Source organism: Callithrix jacchus, chromosome 4 (assembly GCF_049354715.1).
Source record: "Callithrix jacchus isolate 240 chromosome 4, calJac240_pri, whole genome shotgun sequence".
NCBI lineage: Eukaryota > Metazoa > Chordata > Mammalia > Primates > Cebidae > Callithrix > Callithrix jacchus.
In genome coordinates, this window is record NC_133505.1 from 39948154 (window position 1) to 39969210 (window position 21057).

At 42.3% G+C, this 21057-nt stretch overlaps 1 protein-coding gene across 1 annotated transcript; it reads right to left on the bottom strand.

Annotated features, from left to right (window-relative positions):
• Window positions 1-2785: 2785 nt before the first annotated feature.
• Window positions 2786-17695, bottom strand: LOC100397732 (HLA class II histocompatibility antigen, DR beta 5 chain). Its single transcript, XM_035297595.3, has 6 exons — window positions 17533-17695; window positions 8183-8452; window positions 4673-4954; window positions 3892-4002; window positions 3411-3434; window positions 2786-3109 (listed from the first exon to the last, which is right to left on the bottom strand). The coding sequence occupies exons 1-6, from the start codon at window positions 17630-17632 to the stop codon at window positions 3096-3098; spliced, it is 801 nt and encodes a 266-aa protein (XP_035153486.3). The 5' UTR covers window positions 17633-17695; the 3' UTR covers window positions 2786-3095.
• Window positions 17696-21057: the final 3362 nt, after the last annotated feature.

Genomic DNA, 21057 nt, shown 5'->3' on the forward strand with positions numbered 1-21057 from the left:
CTTTTAGAATTTGAAAATGTTTTTGTTATTCCAAACTGTGGCTCAACAAAGGACCAATTTCATGACTCTTTGGGCTTATGTAGGATTGTGTTTTTTTAAGACAGATGTTTAGAATGGGATTTTTGTGTTTTCATCAAGCATGTAACAACTGCATTTTGAATTTTAATAGATATTACCACACTGTCATCCGCTCACAATCCTAATAATATGGGAGAAAATATTCTCATAGAATCTTCTAAATCCTTGATTTTTAAACAAGCCATTGTATTTGTCAGTTTTTGGTGGGGGGAGAAATAGTTTACTACATTTTGTTTAACCATTTACTAGCTGAAGGAAATTTGGATTGTTTTCAGTTTGGGCCAACTATGGCTAAGGCTGTTCTGAACACTTGAACACATATCTTTGTGAGGACATATGTTTTTATGTCTCTTTGGTAGATTCCAAGGAGTAAAATTGCTGGGTCATATGGCAAACATATGTTTAACTTTTTAAGAAACTGCCAAATTTCCAGGTATATGTTAAATCATGCACTCCTGCCAATACCACATAAGGGTTTAGAAAGTCTGTTTGTCTTCAAACACAATTATAATGATGATGATAGTATTAGAATTAACATCTGTATTGCTAATTTTATATTTTCTCTTTTATGTTTCAATTTTTATTCATCCAGGATCCACTTAGTGAAAGATATAATTTTGAAATACAACTTACCAGAAACTGAATCGAAATCCCAATTCTTTCTAATTTTAGGCTCTGTTTCAATAGTATATTTAATAAAAAAAGTAACAAATGCATTTATAAAAATAAATGTATAGTATATTTTACCACCTTACAGAGCTAGTCATTCCTTTTATTTTTTTTCAAAAATTTCCCTGGAAAATATATTTACCTCATAAAATAACATGTCAGCATGCTTAATTGAGTTATAAAAACAGTCCTTTCTGCTTGCTTTTTCATTTTATTGTAATTGAGTTAATGGCTGTCATTTTTCTATATATATATTTTAAAACACCCAAAACCCTGAATTGAGGATGCCTAAAGGATAGAAACTCCTTCAAGTGAATTTAGTTACAAATATTAACAACTTAAGAGTACCACAATCTATCATTTCCCTACTCTGAAATCAGTCTCTTCTACTCCGTCCACCATTTCTTTGTTTTTAAAGAAATGCATGGTTTTGCCTCTTTTCTTCCCATGTGCATCAGGCCCGGTCTACAAAGGTTGAATCCTGGCTTGTCTGAGCCCGTGTGATCCCACGGTCATTCCAATGTGTGAGAAAGTGGGTACTGGGAATAATCTGGAAACAGTTTAGTTGCACCTTATGAAGGCACACAGGAACAAGTAGTATCCTTTTCCTGCCTTTGTGAATTGTTGTGAAAGAATAAGAAACCTAAGGGTTCTCCTGCCACCCCGGGAAAGCTGAGGTGCTGTGTGTGATGGAGAGATGAGAGATAAAGTTCCAGGATCGCTGGTGCTGCCAGTGGCCTACTGAGTTGAGCAACCCTGGAGATGCCCAGCCTTGGATCTATGGGCTGTGTGAGACAATGGTTAAAGAGAAATGAAACCCTCTAGATCGGATTTCCTGCTAGTAGCGGCAGAGACATCTTCACTGAAATATTCATCCCACACATTGTAGTTCTACCTTATAATTCCACACCACAAGTACAATATAAAATGAGACAAGTCATTTCCTCAGCTTAGGGAAAAAGCCTACTTGTAACTCTGGGATCAAACAGAACAGGCGTAATTATCAGCTTATTATGTCCCTATAGGATATATATTCTTATAGGATGAGAGATAAAGTTCCAGGATCGCTGGTGATGCCATTGGCCTACTGAGTTGAGCAAACCTGGAGATGCCCAGGATCTGTCAGCTATGTGAGATAATGAGATAAAGAAAATAAAGCCCACCAGATTGGGTTTCCTCCTATCAACAGCAGAGATATCTTAACTGAAGTACTCACCCCACACATTTTAGTTCTACCTTATAATTCCACACCACAGGTCTCAAATAAAAGAATGAGACAAATCATTTCCTCAGCTTAGGGAAAAAAGCCTATTTGTTCTAACTCTGGGATTAAATAGAAGAGGCATAATTATCAGCTTAATATGTCCCTATAGCCTATGTATTCTTATAGGATTTATATGTACTTGTACTGCTATGTATGCACAAGTAACATATAACTAAAAGTAAAATGTGCATCAAACATTGAATTTGATTGAAAACAGTTGTCTCTGACAGTAAAGAAATTAGGCTCGAATGATTATTAGTTTGAAATAAACTTTTGAATTGATTATGTATTATTGGATTGGACATATTGGATACTGACTCTCAGATAGAACACAATGGAGAACCTTCCATCTTCTAAATTTGTCTTTCTCTGAAATGAAGAACTATATACTAATTTACAGTTATAGATACACAATATCGTAGATGGAGTTAAGAAAGAGTTCTGATGGACTTGTTAGCTGGTTTCTCATCTCATGTTTGCCAAGTTTGCTTCAGTTGTGATAGTCTGTTCTCAGTTTTTATTTATTGCCTTTTCAAATGTAAGGTTTACTTTCTTATTGACAAATAAAAATTGTATATTTGTTGTATAGCATGAAGTTTTAATATATGCTTATAGTGTTGAATGTCTAAATCAAGCTATGTAATATAATGCATTACCTCACATACTTAAGATATTCATGTATATATATACCATTATTCTATTGGGAAGTAATCTTCCCTTTTTCTTTTCTTTTTACTTTTGTCCTTGAAGCCAAATGGACAGATGATTTGTAACTCCATGTTTACGAAAAATTTAATAATGTAACGTTTTTGTGGCACAGGGTGAGTAGAGAGCATGGGAGGTTGTAGGGTTATGTAAAGGGGAGCACAAAAGTTGACCCTGAGGCATAGACATCAATGCTGGGACTTCAGGCCAAGGGCAGGAGCTGAGGAAGCCACAAGGGAGGACATTTCTGCAGAGTTGCTGAACCAGTAGCAAACAGGTCCTGAGAAAGCTCTTGTGGAAGAAGAAGAGCCAAGCAGGAAAGCTTTTCACTTGCAAAGCTGGGGCACAAGGTTCTTCCTTGAATGTGGTCACCTTCACTTCAGCTAACGACTCCTGCAGAGACAGAGGAGAGTGTTGTGTTCAGACCGGGCTGTACCAATAGCGTCTTTTCACATCTTTCAAGGGCTCAGATGAGGGCACTGCAGGAAGTTGAAAATCAAGCTCCTTAGTCTCCCTGAGCCAATACCTGCAGAGCACAGGCCTTTTCCAAGTGGAGAGGAGTTTTGGTGTAAATTGCCTGATCACAAATTTGGATGCAAAAGTCTTTCCTATTATTTCTGTCTTGTTCCTTATCACCTCTACCACATTCTAGGGAAACCAAATCTGTTTCTAAAAGAGGATTAAAAGGTATTACCTGATGGCCGAAGGGCAGAATGTCCTAGGAAAATGAGGAAAAGATATACACTTAAAAGATAGGTAAGCAAATCTGTCCCCAGCACAATGTCCCAGCCCCAGATCTCCCACCTGAGATTTCTCTAACACCACAACCCACACCAACCAGGGCAGAGAGGAGCAGAAACAGACCATGGGACCCATGAATCGTGAGGTGTCGGTCACGGTATCCAGTGTAACTGCGTTTGTCTTAGTGGCTCTTACTTAATTTACTCCAGGCTCTCAAACCAAAGAACTACTTGTTAACCTTTCTCTTATCTTTACAGGCCACAAGCTATTATGCTTTGACACCGAGGATTTCTGGATTAGCAGGACATTGGAGGTCTTTTGGGGAAAGAAAGATTTTATCCAGGGCCACTGACATACTGAGAACCTCCACAAAGCCATATTTCCTCCTTTGGAAAAGCCTATGGAGAGAAAGTCAGCCACCAAAGGCTCCTCACCTTTCTGATTCCTGAAGTAGATGAACAGCCCTGCGCCAAGGAAGAGCATGCCCAGCACAAAGCCCCCGACTCCACTCAGCATCTTGCTCTGTGCAGATTCAGACTGTGCTCCTGAGAGAGGAAGCCGGGTTTAGTGATTTTTATCACAAATTGAACGTCCTCAATTAAGACCCTGAGATTCAGAGCTTTGAACATGGGGGGAAGGCTGCCCTGCAGAAACTAAAATAACTGACCATTTCTGGAGAAAAAAAGGTTTTCAAACCACACTAAACGGTTACAAAGTTCAGGCTTCAAACTCATTCAAATATTATAGCCTTCATGTAAGGCAAGACTTCAGCATCTTATCAACAGAATATCTGAGACTCAATGAGGTCAAGTAGTTTGTCTAGAGTGACAGAGCTCATAAAAGGCAGAGCTGAGACTGGACTCCCCTCATGTCAGGAAGGCCCCTACAGTTTTCCTCTTCTCAGTTCACAAGAAACAACTCACAGTAACAGCAGCAGAAACACAGTCTCAGACCCAGAGGAAGGGTCTGGAGCCCAGAGAGAGCAGATGACTCTGACCTGTGACATTATGTAGGTGGGGTTCAAAAGGGGGACAGCCTCTCCTTCCTGGTAGGCATGCCAGCTTTAAGGGCTTCCCCTAGTGACCTGTGCTGATGGAGATGAGAACATGGAGCCAATGACAATAGGATATGGGAGAGGAGAATCCTGACACTCAGGGATTAGCGGAATCCTCTCCTTGGTGGGTGAGAAATTCATGAAGTCAGAAAGCTGCTCACTCCATTGCACTGTGAGAGGGCTGGTCACGCTTGGGTGCTCCACTTGGCAGATGTAAACCTCTCCACTCTGAGGAAGTGTTTCCAGCATCACCAGGGTCTGGAAAGTCCAGTCTCCATTGTGGATCAGGCCTGTGGACACCACCCCAGTCTTCTCCTCCTGGTCGTTCCGGAACCACCTGACTTCAATGCTGCCTGGATAGAAACCACTCACAGAGCAGACCAGGAGGTTGTGGCGCTGCAGGGGCTGGGTCTTTGCAGGATACACAGTCACCTTAGGTTGGACTGGGAGAACAAAAGAGAGAGGGAATGAGTCAGGAGGACAGAGCAAGTCTCCTTGTTCGGCTGTTTGTTGCTTCTCTGTAAACCCAGGCTCTGGCCTTGACTGGGTCTCCAGCACAAATGGCCATGTGGCCTCACGGTGTCAGCAGCCTGGAATTTAATATTTATAGTGGGGACTCACAAGAGTTGAGAGATGTGAAAAATGATGTTTGTATCTTCATAGCTTAAAATTGGCATGCATTGTCAAAGTGTTTACACATCTTTGAAAATACAGATTGTGTTACTAAAAACTGATTTCTGAGCCACAATGTCTGGGTCAGATCTAAGGTCTGCCTTTTACTGGTTGATCCTGAAAGAGGTTTTTATTCTTCGGTGTCTCAACTTTCTCACCTATGATGGAGGATAATTACACTAATTTATCTTTTGGGGTCATATGAGGATTAATGCATTTAAACATATAAACAATGACTGAATATAAGCCTTCAATTTATGAGGTCAGAAAGAAAGCTTCTCATTCCATTCCACTGTGAGAGGGCTCATCACACTTGGGTGCTCCACTTGGCACCTGTTTATCATCCTTGTACACCTGGAGAGAAAAATGTGATTTAGAGCAATGTGGAAAGGTAAAGGGACAGAGTAAGGTGCATGAGGAAACCAAGGATGAATGTTTAGGAATCCTACGGCCATGCACTCACACCTTAGAACACCACAGAAATGGTTCTGCCCCTGGGAAGATGAAACAGACAAAAATGATTCTCCAAATCTTTAATTTCCTAGAAAAGCATGAGTCCTAAAACAGAGAGAAAGATTAAGAAAAGTCGTTTTAGTTTTGGAAGTTCTTCTATATATATTTAGCTGATCAATGCATGGCCAATGCAAAATAAGCCTCACTATCATTAGACCTGTCACTGTAAAATGATTTTTTTTTTCCAGCATGACATTTGGATTAAGGCAGGTTCTGGGAATCATTACTTGGGGTGTTTATGCCTAGAAAAATCCCTGACACTAGCAGACTCTCAATAAATACAATTTTTTTTTTTTTTTAAGAAGGAAGGAGAAACATGTTGGGAACCAGCCCAACCCTGTACATAGAGGCCCCATCTCCTGGCAGTGCCTAGGGAGTGAGAACAGGAATAAAGACAAAGACCGAAGAATAGAATTTTAAAGCATTGGTCCAGGGGTCCAAAGCACTCTAGCAGGGTGATCCGGTGATCCGTGTTGGCATGGAGCTCTGGGCTCCAAGCGCTCTTAATAGGTAAATTATCGTGTTAATCTTGCAGGCTCTGGGGAGGGGGTTTGAGGAGGAAGATAACAGGAGGAAGAGCATGTGTCTGCAGCATTCGGTAGCATAGGAGGTTCTCCTAAGAAATGCTAACTAAGGACACTGAGATTTTACCACCCATTGTCTATCCAGGTGTTTTGGCAAGAGAGGTGCAGTCAGTAGGCACTATAAGGTCTGACCACACATACATGCATCAAGGGGCTTTTATCTCCCAAGCATTGTGGACCCAGAGCAATCAGAATTGCCCCATATTCTGAGAACATAGGCAGAGCCTGTGGCATTCAGGTGTCTGCCCTGCAAGGCTTTCCCGCCTTGCTAGCACCCGTCTGTGAAGACCCTCCTGAGTCTTATGAGCAGATGTTACATTTCCTTCCCAGAGTCTTCTGCATAAGCTCCCTTTAGGAGATCCTCACACACACTCTATGCTGGGAAGAGTCCTGGGACCAAAGCAGTTTTTCCTGCTCTGCAGCCACACCGCAGTGTTCCAGGGTTGTCGGGGCTCTCAGATAGTCCTTGCCATAGGCCTCCTGTTACTTCTTGATCTCTGCTTTTATTTTACTGCACCATAGTTTGGGTATGATCCGTGGCACAAATCTCAGTGTATAAAAGGCAAAGCAAGCTTGGAATCACTTAACTATAAGTAACACAGGTCTGCCCCTCGCTGTCTCTCCCCACAGAAACCTGGAGACAACAATATGACAAAATGGTAGATTTAAGATGGATAGTAAATCATTAATAAAAATTTTGCAATTTATTTGATTAAATAAAAATGTTCAAATTCTTAACATAGAAAAAAATGTTCAAAATCAACATACAAACCACAGACTGGAGAAAATGTGAAATCTAATGTAAATAAAATGTTAATAATCTTACAGTACAAAGAACCCACAAAATCACCCAGAAAAATACTAAGCTCTAGAGATAACAGACAAAAGATAATTGTTCATTTCAAACCAAATACAATAGGGAATTCTTAGAGCAGAAATTATAACTGGCCAATAAAGAGGTCAGAATAATTCAAAAGCATTACAAATCAAAAAGTATAAATTAAAAATGAATCAGAAACATACATTTTCACTTTTTGGTGAATGTCATAATAAAGGTCAACAAAGGGGAAAGTGAAGTGAGTTAAGTCCCAACTATTATATATGAAAGAGCAATATGTAACTGCTAGGAGAGTATGAGCATTATAACTAAATAGTAACAGTGTGTTAAACTTCAATTAAAGTTAGTTTCACAGTCGTTTTAACGATGTAAAAATATATACACTATGGGAACAAAAGAAAAGACCTAAAAAATTTAGACATAAAGAAGCTTCGGGAGGCCTCAGAGGTCTCCTCAGCTCCCCTAGAAATTAATCCGATGCTTTTGCAAACCAACACCGCACACTTTGATTTCAGAGACTGCATGAAGGGTGTGTGCAGGGACATCTGGAGCTGGCCTCCTTACACTACCCCAAACCTCCCACACCCCTCAGCTCCCCTCCCCTAAACCCTCACCCCAGCCACACGCACCTCACATTTCCCTTCCTGCATCTCTAAGGACCCAGGACAATCCGGGTCTCCTCCCTCTCCAGCCCTGCAGCCACCTCCCATGTCCCCTCCCCACAGAGGCCTCCAAGGATAAGAAGAAGCCTCCTCCTGCCTCCCCTCCCACAACAGCCTCACACACAAATGCACACTCTACACACACACCTGTGCCCTCAGAGCTCCCTGCTCAGGATTGAGAGGATTCTAAGTGCTCACAGATGGCGCTCTCTCTCTCTCTCTCTCTCTCTCTCTCTCTCTCTCTCTCTCTCTCTCTCTCTCTCTCTCTCTCTCTCTCTCTTTCCTCTCTCTCTCTCTCTGGCTCTCGCTCTCGCTCTCGCTCTCTGTCTCTCTCAGTCTCTCTCTGTATCTCTGTCTCTCTGATTCCCAGCTTACAGGGAGGCTCCTCCCCACCATGCTTACCTCGCCTCTGCACTAGGAACCTCTCAAAAATCCCGTAGTTGTGTCTGCACACGGTGTCCACCGCGGCCCGCGTCTGCTCCATGTAGTCCTTCAGGCTGTTGAAGTACTCTGCGGCAGGCCGCCCCAGCTCTGTCACCGCCCGGAACTCCCCCACGTCGCTGTCAAAGCGCACATACTCCTCCTGGTTGTAGATGTATCTGACCAGGAGCCGTACACCCTCCGTCCCGTTGAGGTGAAGACACTCATACTTAAACTGCTCCAAGAAACGTGCTGTGGGGACACAAATGACCCGGTCACAGGGGAGGCCTCTGGGAAGACACTGACAGCGACGCTGCCATCCGGGGCTCCCTGGCAGGTGCGGGCTCTGGGAACCTTGACCGGCCCCACCGGTAACCCCGACCACATGCAGCCCAGGGGCTCATCCTTTGTCTTCCTGAGGCGGAGGGGGGCTGGGGCGCCAGGCGGGAAAATTGCGATACCCTGCTTTTTGCCAGCTAAAACTAACTCTCCTTTCCTGGATAAAAGCTGTTCAGGTGTTACCTTAGCTTCTTGAGCCGGACAGACTCCATCTTGGCTTCTTCATTTTAGTAACCCTCTCCCCATTAAGGATGTAACTACAGTATAAAGCAAGGTCAGACTGACTCCAGGCACCCAGAAATGCCCTTGTTAAGAGGCTGAGCTGAGTGGTATGAGCAGAGCCTGGAAATGCAGCTGCAGTGAGTGCCCAGAGCCCGCCTTATCTATAAGTTTATGTCTTTCACGACAGCTGTACTCCTCACGCCTGGCACTGTTTTATTTCTGATGTATCTGTTTTTCTTTTTAACTTTTTGCATACTCTGCCTTTGTGAAAACTTTGTTTCAGCTAGGTCCTCCCTTCCTGTTAAAACTAGTGTATAAAAGACCACCTCACTTTTTCTTCAGGGCCGAGAGAATTTTGGGAGGTAGCCACTCTCAGTCACCGGCCTAATAAAGGGCTCATAATTCATTCTCAGAGTGTGGCACATTCCTCGACTCGCTCGGGTACAATGAAATCACCTCTGATCCCAAGTCTTTTGGGACTCTCTCCCTACCTCCAGCCTGTTCTGGAGACCTCCAAGCAGGAACTGGAGGAGGATCCGCCCAGCACTGCAGCCCGTGCCACCTCCTCCTGGGAGCCTCCACCCCAGGGCAAAGAAACTCTGCCCCTTCTCTCATCCCACAGGCTTTACCCATTCCTTCAACAGCCCCATGGCGTTCATCCTGTGAACAGTTCCTTGGTGATGACCTTGTGCCACGCCTGCGCTGCCTCTAGGAATCCAAACAAGGGAAATAGACCTCTCCACTCCGCTGGCGGAGCTTAAAGAGCAGTGAAATGATGTCCAAAACTCAACACACAGGAGCTTACACAGGAATGGGAAATGTCGGAAGTGTGGATTCTAGAGCAGAGAAAAACAGGATGATCTCAGTTACATCAGGGTGCCAGAGAAGGACCCTCTGAAGAGTGACAGCTCAGAGGTGACTTGACAGGTTAAGCAGGTGTGAGCCAAGGGGCAGAGGGGATCCTGTGTGTCTGTTCGGATAAAATGGGAGGCACATTTCAGGTTTAACAAATAACATGTACAAAAGCTTGAATTGATAAGCTTCTTTAAAAAACTGGAATAAAGTTCACTAAAGCAGAGAGGCTGAGGGGAAACAGGGTAAACGATTAGACTGGAGAAATCACAAGAAGCCAGGTATTTTTTATTTATTTATTTATTTTTGAGACTGAGTTTTGCTCTTGTTACCCAGGCTGGAGTGCAATGGCGCAATCTCGGCTCACCGCAACCTCCGCCTCCTGGGTTCAGGCAATTCTCCTGCCTCAGCCTCCTGAGTGGCTGGGATTACAGGCATGCGCCACCATGCCCAGCTAATTTTTTGTATCTTTAGTAGAGACGGGGTTTCACCATGTTGACCAGGATGGTCTCGATCTCTTCACCTCGTGATCCACCCGCCTCGGCCTCCCAAAGTGCTGGGATTACAGGCGTCAGCCACTGTGCCTGGCCCCAAAGCCAGGTAGTTGAAAACCTCATGCATGGTGTTAGGATTTTGGACTTATACTAAAGACAATGAGCAAGTATGGAAGAGTTTCAAGGAGAATAAAACCATGATCCCCATAAAGGAGGGTCCTCAAACCCTCCTTTGCATTTCTAAGTCCACAAAGCTCAGAAATTCAGTTAAAAGAAATTTGTTCCCAAAACTCACTTGGCAAATCTCATCTGATAAGGGTAAGGAATCAAAGTGGTCTCAGAGCTCTTATTGGTGACATGTGCTTCTGTAGCTTCAATACATATAAACATAAATGTATATATGTGTGTAAATATACACATACATAAAACAGTGTGTATATACTTTTGATATTTTTCTCTTTTCTTTGAACTGTGAAATTGACAAAAATTACTTTAAAATAATCCTATGGTTATATGACGTGGTAATTGCCCCATAAATTGCATACCTCAACCTACCTCAGCTTTCCGTTGAAACTTCTCTCTGTAACCCTGTGACAGGCACGCAGTCCCAACCCAGGCCATCTTGGCCCCTGTGACTTGTAATAAGTAACTAAGGTCTGTAATTTCCACCCTACCCAGACAATGCGTAAACGAACACTTCTCTTGACTTCTGTGAACCACTGAAGTAACAATCAGAATGTCCAAATTTCCTTGGCCCTCGGAATAGCCAAAGCTGCTCACCCTCACCCCAACCCAGGAGGTGGTTTACAGAATGTCCAAAGTCAACTGGGCCTCGGAATGTCTGAAGCCCCTCACCCTCAACCCTGCCCAGGTGGTGGATTATGGGCATAAAAGGTCTTTACACCCTCCTTTCCGGCCACGGTTAGAGAGACACCAGTCCTCCACGGCCGCTGGCAATAAAGACCCTGTAATTTGGCCTAGTCTTTGTCTCAGTGGTGATTCCGCACTCGCTCGCTTACAACAGTTAAAAGTGAAGCTAATAGCTAGAAGCATTTTACATTGTGAATAATATCAAATAGAATCAGTGCAGAAATCTGAGGCATGTTAGTAAAAAGTAATTGCAGCAGCATCACTATTTGTGACCTAGAAGGGCAAGTTGTTGGAAGGTAATAGAGAGAGTGACGACCAACAACTCATGAAAATGGTGAAAAATACTCCATAAGACAAAAAATAAATATGAAGGTATTGAATTTGCATTGACTAAATGGATTGAACAAGAAAGTGGTTGAATTTATGCAACTGTTTAGTTTTTTTTATAATGAAACAAACAAAAATAAACCATAAAAAACTGAAATGGGAGGTGGGTGTATAAATGATGTGAGTCTGGAATTTTCGGGAAGAACACACTGTGAACCAGACCTCTCAGCCTCAGCACTATTGACATTTTTGACCCGATAATTATTTGTTTGTTATGGAGGTTTTTCTCAACATTGCACGTTCTCTAGCAGTGTCCCTGGCTTCTGCTTATTAAGTATCAGAAGAAACCCCTTTTGTGACAACCAAAAAATTGTTCTAAACATTGCCACACATTCCCTAAGGGTGATGGGAGGGAAGGGAGAGGTGGTGAACTATCCCTGGGTAAGAACCAGAGGTGTGAACCATCTGAAAAACTCTGTGTTGAACAAGTCACTATTAGTTATGGAGTAGCTGAGAATTACATTGAAAAATATCTGTTGAAAATCTTGGTCCTACATAAAATGAATGTTTTATAGAATTCTGGTCCCAATATAATGCTCTCTTTCCAGAAAATGAACTTGTTGAGAACCAGGATTTACTGATATTTTTTTTGGCCTTACCAATCAATCACTAAATCATATCGTTTATCTTCCATATTATCTTCTTTCTTAGTTTCTCTGCCACTGGTCCACTAATTATCCGTAGTAATGAATCACAACCACAGCTATTTTATTCCCATTTAACATCCCAACTAATGCATTTCTTTCAGTCTCCCATTCCCAACAATACCAGCAGGCGTCAAATTACCAGTTTTGCCAGAGGTAGAACTGTCAGTTTTGAGGTCAAGTACCCCCAGAAAGGGAGAAACTAAGAAAATGATATTCTCATACAGACAATTTGCAGAAAATGATCAGGTCCCCAGACTTTGAGTAAGACCTTCACAAAGCTCCCTTTGCCCTTTGGAAACAATGGCAGAGAGGAGTGCATCGTGGATCAAACAATGGGTGTCTTTTTATTGGTAAATTATCTAAGCACTTTCCTTACAGAAAGAACATTAAAACATAAAAAGGTGTGAAGTCACTGTCACTGTGGCTTGCATGGCTAGTCCTGTAACCCCTGCTCATGTGTCCCACTTAGGGTTGACAGATTGGGCAAATAAAACCAGAGGATGCCCAGGTAAGTTTGGATTGGTTGTGCATCTGAAATGCAGATTTATCTAGGAAACTGCATTTATGGTTTGGAAACCCTAGTCCAGCTTTCTAGTCAAATCTCAGAAGAAGGAGTGATTTATTACTTCTCTGTGTTCCTCATGACATGCCCATGATAGACATATACAACTTTTATAATGATAAATGCAAAATGAATGAAAGTTCCTCCTTTACCTCGGAACTAGCAGCCCTTGGATTTCTGCTCCCATTCTAAGAAACAACATGGTACATATGAATATTAGAAATTTTGTCAATAATTCAGACACAATGTAGTTACTACTAGATTGATGGACAGACTCTGATATATAGAATCAGGAAATCTGAGTGGAAACATGACCTCGTTTACTTGGGTCCATTTTTACCAACCATAATCTTCTCTGTAATCTATCAAATACATTGAATAATATTATTGTTAGTGTGAAATTAGTTAATGACTCTTCTTAGCACTAATCACATAAGAAACACTCGAATATATTATAATTTAAATATTTTTGATCCCTATAACTGTAGCTGACATTAGGTTTTCTGTTCTTCATTCTAAAGCAATTAGTATCTTCACCATGATTTTGCAATTATCTTCTGCTCTATTAGTATCATAAAGAATTGTCATTCTGAAAACATAGGGCAGAAACACTGGTTTATGTCTAATAAAGCAGTATATCTAAACAAACTTCACACAAAAAGCATCTGCTGACATACAAGCAAGGGACTTTACTTTCTACATGTTCAGATTTAAACTGCAATCTGATTTTCTCTGGCATTGGATTTGTAATACAGGGTTTTACTTATGCCCTCTCAATTTTAGATTCCAGAGACATATATGTTTTTAAATACCACAGATACAACAGGATCATTATTGAAATTGCATACTGAAATTCATAGGCCTGGTACACAGTCACTGCAAAATGTTACATGGCATATATTGATGGAGACCAGATTCATTTTTATCATTACTCCATTCTCATGACCTAGAGTAATAACTGGTATATTTTAAGTCACCAGTAAATATGGGCTGTGTAAAATATTGCCTGTGTGACCTTGTACATGAGCAATTACCACTGCACACGGGGCCCTCTAGTATTTCCTTGCCAGTAAGGACTGAACATCTCTGGTTCACAGGTCCTCCTGCTTCTCTTCAGCCCCTTTTGCCTTTCCTTTAGATCCAGCGGGCTCCCTGAACTCAGCACAGTCCTTTCCTGAAGTCGCTACTCAAAAGAGTCAACCTTAACCTCGCCCTCACTTCTACTCTCTCTTCAGATGGTCCAATCCATTTTCCATCCTGGATCCTCCAGTGACTGCAAATATCAACACCAGCAAACCCAGCCCTTGCTTCTCTGTCACATTCTCACCTCACCCTCCTCTTAGTGGTCCTCACCAAAATTGGCCTCTCCCCTTTCCTTGAAAAAGAAAAGTCTATTTTTCTTGACTTACAGGCATTATGTTCTCTTGGTTTTTCTGCAACACCCCTGGGCTCTTTTTCAGTCCCTTTTCCTGGCCTCTGCCCTCTTCTTTTTTCTCCACACAATATATCTCCCTACATAACCTCTTCCACTCCCTGGAACTTAACACAATACACGTACTGATGTCGCCAACATAAATACCTACAGCCCTGGCCTCACCATGAGTCTCTTAAATGCCATTGATCTTCTGATTGCTCCCGATAAATATTGATAAATTATCTCAAACTTAGGCAAAAGTCTTACTTCAAACCACACACTTCAAACCATTTCCTCCCACAGTTTTCCCTGTCTCAATAACCACCACCATCCACTTTCTTCTCAAAACAAAATCCTTAGGAATAAGCTTCATTTTTTCTACCACCTTTATAGGAAGCCATGAAGAAGTTAAGCAAAAATGCATGCCAAGTCTGTCCACTTTACTTTTTCATCGTCTTTATCACTAACACAGTCCATGAAGCCATGAGCCTGTTTTCTCTGAGGATTCCCTCCTGTGCTCCTAAATTCTCTTCCTGACCACTTGTGAACCCCAACAATCAATCCAACTCCTACATAGTAGCTAGAATTCATTTTAAAAATTGAATATAAATGGACTCTCCTTGTAAACATTCAATAGCTTCCCATATCTATTTAAATAAAATTCAGGCCTGGTGCAGTGGCTCACGCCTGTAATCCCAGCACTTAGGGAGGCCGAGCTGGGCAGGTTATCTGCGGTTAGGAGTTCGATGTCAGCCTGGCCAACATGGTGAAACCCTGTTTTTACTAAAAATTAAAAAAAAAATTAGTCGGGAATCATGATGGGTGCCTGTAATCCCAGCTACTTGGGAGGCTGAGGCAGGAGAATCACTTGAACTCAGGAGGCGGTGGTTTCAGTGAGCCGAGACTATGCCATTGCAGTCCAGTCTCGGCAACAAGAACAAAACTCCATCTCAAAAAATAAATAGATAAATAAAATAAAGAAAAATAAACAAAATAAAATACAATTCAAATTTCTTACCATGGATGTCAGGGCCTGATATGATGAGTCTCCTGACTCCCTCTCTGTGCCCTACCTCATCCTCTGCCTTTCCATTTCCTTGCTTGCTATGTGTCAGTCCCTCTAGGCTTCTGTCCCTGCAGATAACTTCCCACACCAGGGCTTAGCCCCCAATTCCGTCTCCCTGGAACTTTTGTCCCTTAGATCTTCTCCCTGTGTCTACTTGCTTTGTTGTCTCAGCTAAATGTCACTTTCTCAGGTAGAGCTCCCTAAACATATGAACTAAAGTTGGGTGAACCATTTCTCTCTTTTTACAAACCTGATGTCTTTTCTTCAGGGCACTATGACTCGCTAACATTTTCCTTTTTTTGAGAGATGAAATCTCACTCTGTCACCAGGCTGGAGTACAGTGGTGTGCTCTTGGCTCAATGGAACCTCTGCCTCCTTGGTTCAAACGATTCCCTGCCTCAGCCTCCCAAGTAGCTGGAACTACAGGCATGTGCCACCTTGCCCGGGTAATTTTTGTATTTTTTAGTAGTGATGGGATTTTATCATGTTGACCACGATGATCTCCATCTCTTGACATTGTGATCCACCCACCTTGGCCTCTCAAAGTGCTGGGATTCCAGGAGTGAACCACTGTGCCTGGCATACTCTCTAACATTTTCTTCTTTGTTAAATGCTTATTGAGTTATAGTCTATCTCTCCACTGTTGTGTAAAGTCCTGGAGAGTAGGGGCCCGCTCTGTCTTAATCGGACAGAATGATTTGAACCTAGAATGTAGCCCAGTAAACAGCTGCTGCTGAGAAAAATAAGTGTGGTTTCCATGAATAAACTAAGGTCTGGAACTGATCACTGTGGGTGTCCTGGAAAGCAAGAAGGGGCTGAAGTTCCAGCACCCTTTCATTTTGATGTCACACTCTCCCCCTTCTCTTCCCTGTGAGAAATACAGGCAAACTTCTTCTTTCTCCTCCTTCTAGTTAAAAGAAGAATTTATAGACACAGAAAGAATGATTTAAGAAAAAAGAACTTCCTTAAAAATTAAGATTCATCTCATTTTGCCTGGGTACAGTGTTTCACACCTATAATCCTAGCACTTTGGGAGGCCAAAGCAGGAGGATCGTCTGAGTCCAGGAGTTTAAGATCAGCCTGGGCAACGTAGCAAAATCTCGTCTCTACCAAAATTACAAAAATTAGCTGTGCACGGTTGCCTGCCTGTAGTCTCTGCAACTCTGGAGGCTGAGGAGGCAGGATCACTTGAGCATGGGAGGCAGAATCGCAGTGAGCCGAGATAGCACAACTGCGCTATAGCCTGGGTGACACAGCCAGGCCCTGTATCAGAAAAGAAAAAAAATCTCTTTCAGTGGATCTCATAATGCTAAGGGTTTGTGTTAGCTTTAGGGATTTCTGGAAATTATGACAATATATCTGGGGAAAAATAGAGAGAAACTGGAGGAAGAGCCAAGCAGACATGGCTAATTAAGGAAAGCTGAGGGCACGATGGGGGAACCTGTGAAATTTAGGACAAGACACGAGTAAGACAATGAGTTCCAGGAGTTGCTCATTGACCTTCAGCCCTATGCCAAGTGAAGGACATGCACACTCTCTCTGTAGCCCCACACAGAGCCGATAGTTAGGACATTATGAAATTTCTGATATTTGACTATTTTTGACTTACAAAAATAGAATTTCATATAATTTATCCTGCATTCATTGAATGTCTTTGTGTGGAGTCTAGTTAGAGCGTGTGGGAGATCTAGGAGAAACTAGTACAGAAAGGTTAAAGAAGATTCATAATAAACACTAACTTGGGCCAGGTTTTCAGAAGATGCCTTAAGTTCTGTAGGCACCAAAGGACATCCCATGGTTGCTCTTTATCTGAAGGGTGATGCCAAGTACTAAAGAGCTCAGTTTCAGTTCCAGGAATTCCTTTCCCATGAGAAAGGAAGAGCACTAAGTATATAACTGTTGTCAGAGAACCTACATGTGCTACAGGGATACAGGCTTTATATACATTGCGTTTCAGAAAGAAAAGAAAAGAGATGATGGGGAGGCCCCTGGCTACATCCTCACAGATGAGGAAGCGGGTCCAATATCACAGGACCTTTCGAGAACATAATACAGGGTCGTCTAGGACAGACTCTTTAAATTCCATTGACTCACACAAAATATTTAGGAAAAAACCCTCCTTTTGTCTGACATAAGTCAACGTAATAAACAGAAGTGCCATATGGGAAATTATTTTAGCATCCTTATTTCTAAATCCTCTATAGACCCCGATGAAATGTGATGCAAGATTTTATTGTTGGAGATTTGAAAAGAAATGGCCTGTATCGTGGCCCATTACACAAGTCTCATGGAGAGGGCAAGTAGTCCAGCTCCTTTTTGTGGTGGAAATAATTTGGTATCCATATGATAAAGATGGAGATGGACAATCCCTGAAGAAAATGTCACAATTTCTTGAGGGACATGGTCTGGGCACAGTAACAAATTTAGCTCCCTATTATACCCACCCCATAGTAGCTCAGTACCCACAATGTGCACTTACGTGGGGAGTCCCCAGCCAAAGCCAGTGGGGAGCTCAGCGCCATGAGTGTCACTGTCAGCGCTGCTATGTAGGAGCTTCCAGGGAGCCTCAGACACACCATGCTGGATAGTAGGAGAGAACCAGGTGCCAGAGAAGCAAGCAAGTCTCATTCAGGGAGATCTATGACCTCCCTCAACTCACATCCCCCAAATAGGGAGTAAGGTACTCATTTCTTTGTTCCTGGATTGGGTAATTTCATGTTGGGGAACCAATCAGCATCTGAGTTCAATAGCATCATTAGTTGTTGGTCAGGGATGCAGTATGAAGGTCTTCTTCTGAAACAATTTTCTTCTTTATAAAGGATTGTTTTAAAATCATTGAAAAAGCCTTGAAAAAGGTTTGATCCAGTCTCATGTAAAACACTTTAATTGGGTCTGTATTGTGAGCCAGCTCTGTGCTGGTCAGTGATGTGTTTGCAAGTTTGAGCCTTGTAAGGGGATTCCTTTCTCACTTGACAGCAGAAGTATTTGCAGGAGTGAATGTGTTTAGGAGTAAAGGAGACCAGGGAACATGGTTGTAAATCCGGAGATCTTTTTTTTTTTTTTGGAGACGGAGTTTCCCTGTTGTTAACCAGACTGGAGTGCAATGGCACAATCTTGGCTCACCGCAACCTCCGCCTTCTGGGTTCAAGCAATTCTCCTGCCTCAGCCTCCCAAGTAGCTGAGATTACAGGCACACACCACCATGCCCAGCTAATTTTTGCATTTTTAGTAGAGATGGGGTTTCACCTCATTGACCAGGATGGTCTCGATCTCTTGACCTCATGATCCACCTGCCTCGGCCTCCCAAAGTGAGCCACCGCCCCTGGCCCGGAGATCTTTAATCTGGTCCTGATTGCACTGTATCTTAATGCTGTAGATTTGGGAAAATTGCTTCATGTCTCACAGTTGAAATGAAGGCCCTGTGATCTTTCAGGTCTTTCAGTACTGGAAAATGCTGTGAGTCTGTGGACACCTCAAGGAGCAGCAGCCCCGTGTATCTGATGCTATGACAGAATGACCACTGTTGATTAGAGAGTGTAATCTGTACCTGTTTCCAGGTAGGGATGTCTGTAATAAGTTAAAGGAAATGGAAAGTTAGTTAATAATTTAATTTGAGTAAAAAGGTTTTGCAAGTGTCTCCTGATGCTGTCCCCAAATTTAGTGGCACCTCCAGAACACACACAGGGAAAGAACTTGCAGGGGCCACCTATGTGCAATGGAGGGTCTGAAGGTGCCTGAGTAGAGCACTTACCCTGACAATGTGATAAGGGCAACTGTGCAAACAAAGCGTTCAGGGGTCCAAGAGATCGATCAAGGACTCAAAGTCGCTGTTGACACAACAGCTCTGTTTTGAAATATTTCATGTGAAGATTGTGGGATCTCCCATTCCTGGTTTCCATTATGATTTCCTCATTTGACATACGCTATGACCGTTTACCCTTATGCTTCTCTTGTTTATCATAAGGGAAGTTTTCTAATGAATATGTTACAGAATGTTCAGGAAAGGGAACCCTACAGAAAATCTATGAATTACATCAGTTGATCGTATCATATAATTTTATACATATAATTCTACATTTATGTAATTATTAGCTTTATGCTAATATAAATGTAACATCTAAGATTCAGAATGAACTTCAGTGTATAACCATACATATAAAGTTCTGCATGAATCCACACTCCCCCACAGTTCTGATAGGCACTCATTCCTTATGTGCCTTAATGTTTCCAGGGGCAGGATTCTCACCATGCTGCAATAAACATGAGCATTTTTCTTTGTACTCAGAATTGCACTAAGGGCTTCTATACTTCATATTTTTATTTAATTCTCCCATCAGCTCAGTAAAATAAGCATCCTTTTCATGCTTACATGTGAAGAGAATAAAACAATGGAGATAAAACAACTTTTGCAAAGATACAAAGCGAGTAAATGGTTCACTATAGATTGAACCAAATCATATACCCCTCAAGCTCACCCACTATATCATACTCCTTCACATTCTGTTTCTGAGGATAATGTCCCTTGTATCAAAATTATGTATATTCATATAATTTATAGATGTGCATAGCAATAAGACTACTTCTTTTAATGAAAGGTGGCATTACACATTATGAGGAAGATACAGTGTAGCAATTCAAGTTCCTTCAAAAGATTCCCATCATCATCCTTACCCTCCTCTGGAAATGACAACATTTGCGTTTATCTTATGTGATGATGCCCGTAGCTCCTGAGAAGTCTCCTTCTTATTAAAGGTAACAGTGACCTCAAAATTCCTATATATAAACTATTGCTCAGAATTATTATTTCAGATTTCTCATCATAAAGTAGTGTATTTGATCATCTCAAAATTGAAGAAAAATAGTGTTTCATTTACTTTGGAAAAACACAGTTCCATTAATACAGAATGTTCAAAATTTTGGCCGGGCACAGTGGCTCACGCCTGTAATCCCAGCACTTTGGGAGACTGAGTTGGGCTGATTACCTGAGGTCAGGAGTTTGAGATCCGCCTGACCAACATGGAGAAACCCCACTTCTACTAAAAATACAAAATTAGCAGAGCATGGTGGCGTACGTCTGTAATCCCAGCTACTTGGGAGGCTGAGGCAGGAGGATCTCTTGAATCTGGGAGGCGGAAGTTGCAGCGAGCTGAGATTGCACCATTGCACTCCAGCCTGGATGACAAGAGCAAAACTCTTTCTCAAAACAAAGTAAAAGAAAAACAAAACAGTTCAAAATTTCCTGGGTAAAAGTCAGTATTGTTGCTGGATTTGAGAATAAACTATGTCTCTATATTCCAATAATAATTCAGTACTACTGGAACTTTTGCAGTTGCAACCAGAATATCACATTTAATTTGGTCAACAGAAAATGATAATTTACTTAGAAACTAATTCCGTTCTTCCTACTTGGGAGGTGGGAGGATTGCTGAACCTGGAAGGTCCAGGCTGCAGTGACCCAAGATCATGTCACTTCACCCTAGCCTGAAGGACAAAGGGAGATTCTGTTAAAAAAAAAAAAAAAAAAGGAAGAAGAAAAAAATGATAAAGAGAAAAGAAAAAAAAAAGAAGAGAAGAAACAATTTTTAGAAAAGAAACTAACTGTGATGATGGTAACCTAGGAAAGCCAGCTGAGGTTCACCTTAGTATTTTAGGATAAACGGATAAAAGATGGTGATGACGGCAGTGGCAGCTGTCCAGAGTGGTCAGTTGCAGCGGGAAACTGTAAGCAGTCATGGCAGAAGCAACTGTGGGACCAGTGGCCATACTGGGACCCCTGTCCCCAGTGCCTCGACTCTCTGAGGCAGCAGACTGCGCTGCCCTAACCCTTGAGCAGCAGGCGAACCCTTTCCCAGGCCTGAAGCCTCCACCACTTCTGCCTTGCCGCACTCTCCCTGCAGCTGCGGGGAGGGCATGAAGCTGGGCTCAGTTCAGGGGCCCCACGTAGGAATTGAAAGTGGCCCAGCTTTGGGGTGTCAGCCAGCAGCAAGGCCACTGTCACACCCTA

Coding starts and splice junctions, on each gene's coding strand:
- LOC100397732 (XM_035297595.3), bottom strand. CDS start 17,632: ATGGTGTGTCTGAGGCTCCCTGGAAGCTCCTACATAGCAGCGCTGACA. Junction 8,453..17,532: donor TTTGGCTGGGGACTCCCCAC/GTAAGTGCACAT, acceptor GTGTCCCCACAG/CACGTTTCTTGGAGCAGTTT. Junction 4,003..4,672: donor CCCTCTCACAGTGCAATGGA/GTGAGCAGCTTT, acceptor TTCCTCTCTCAG/GAGCACAGTCTGAATCTGCA.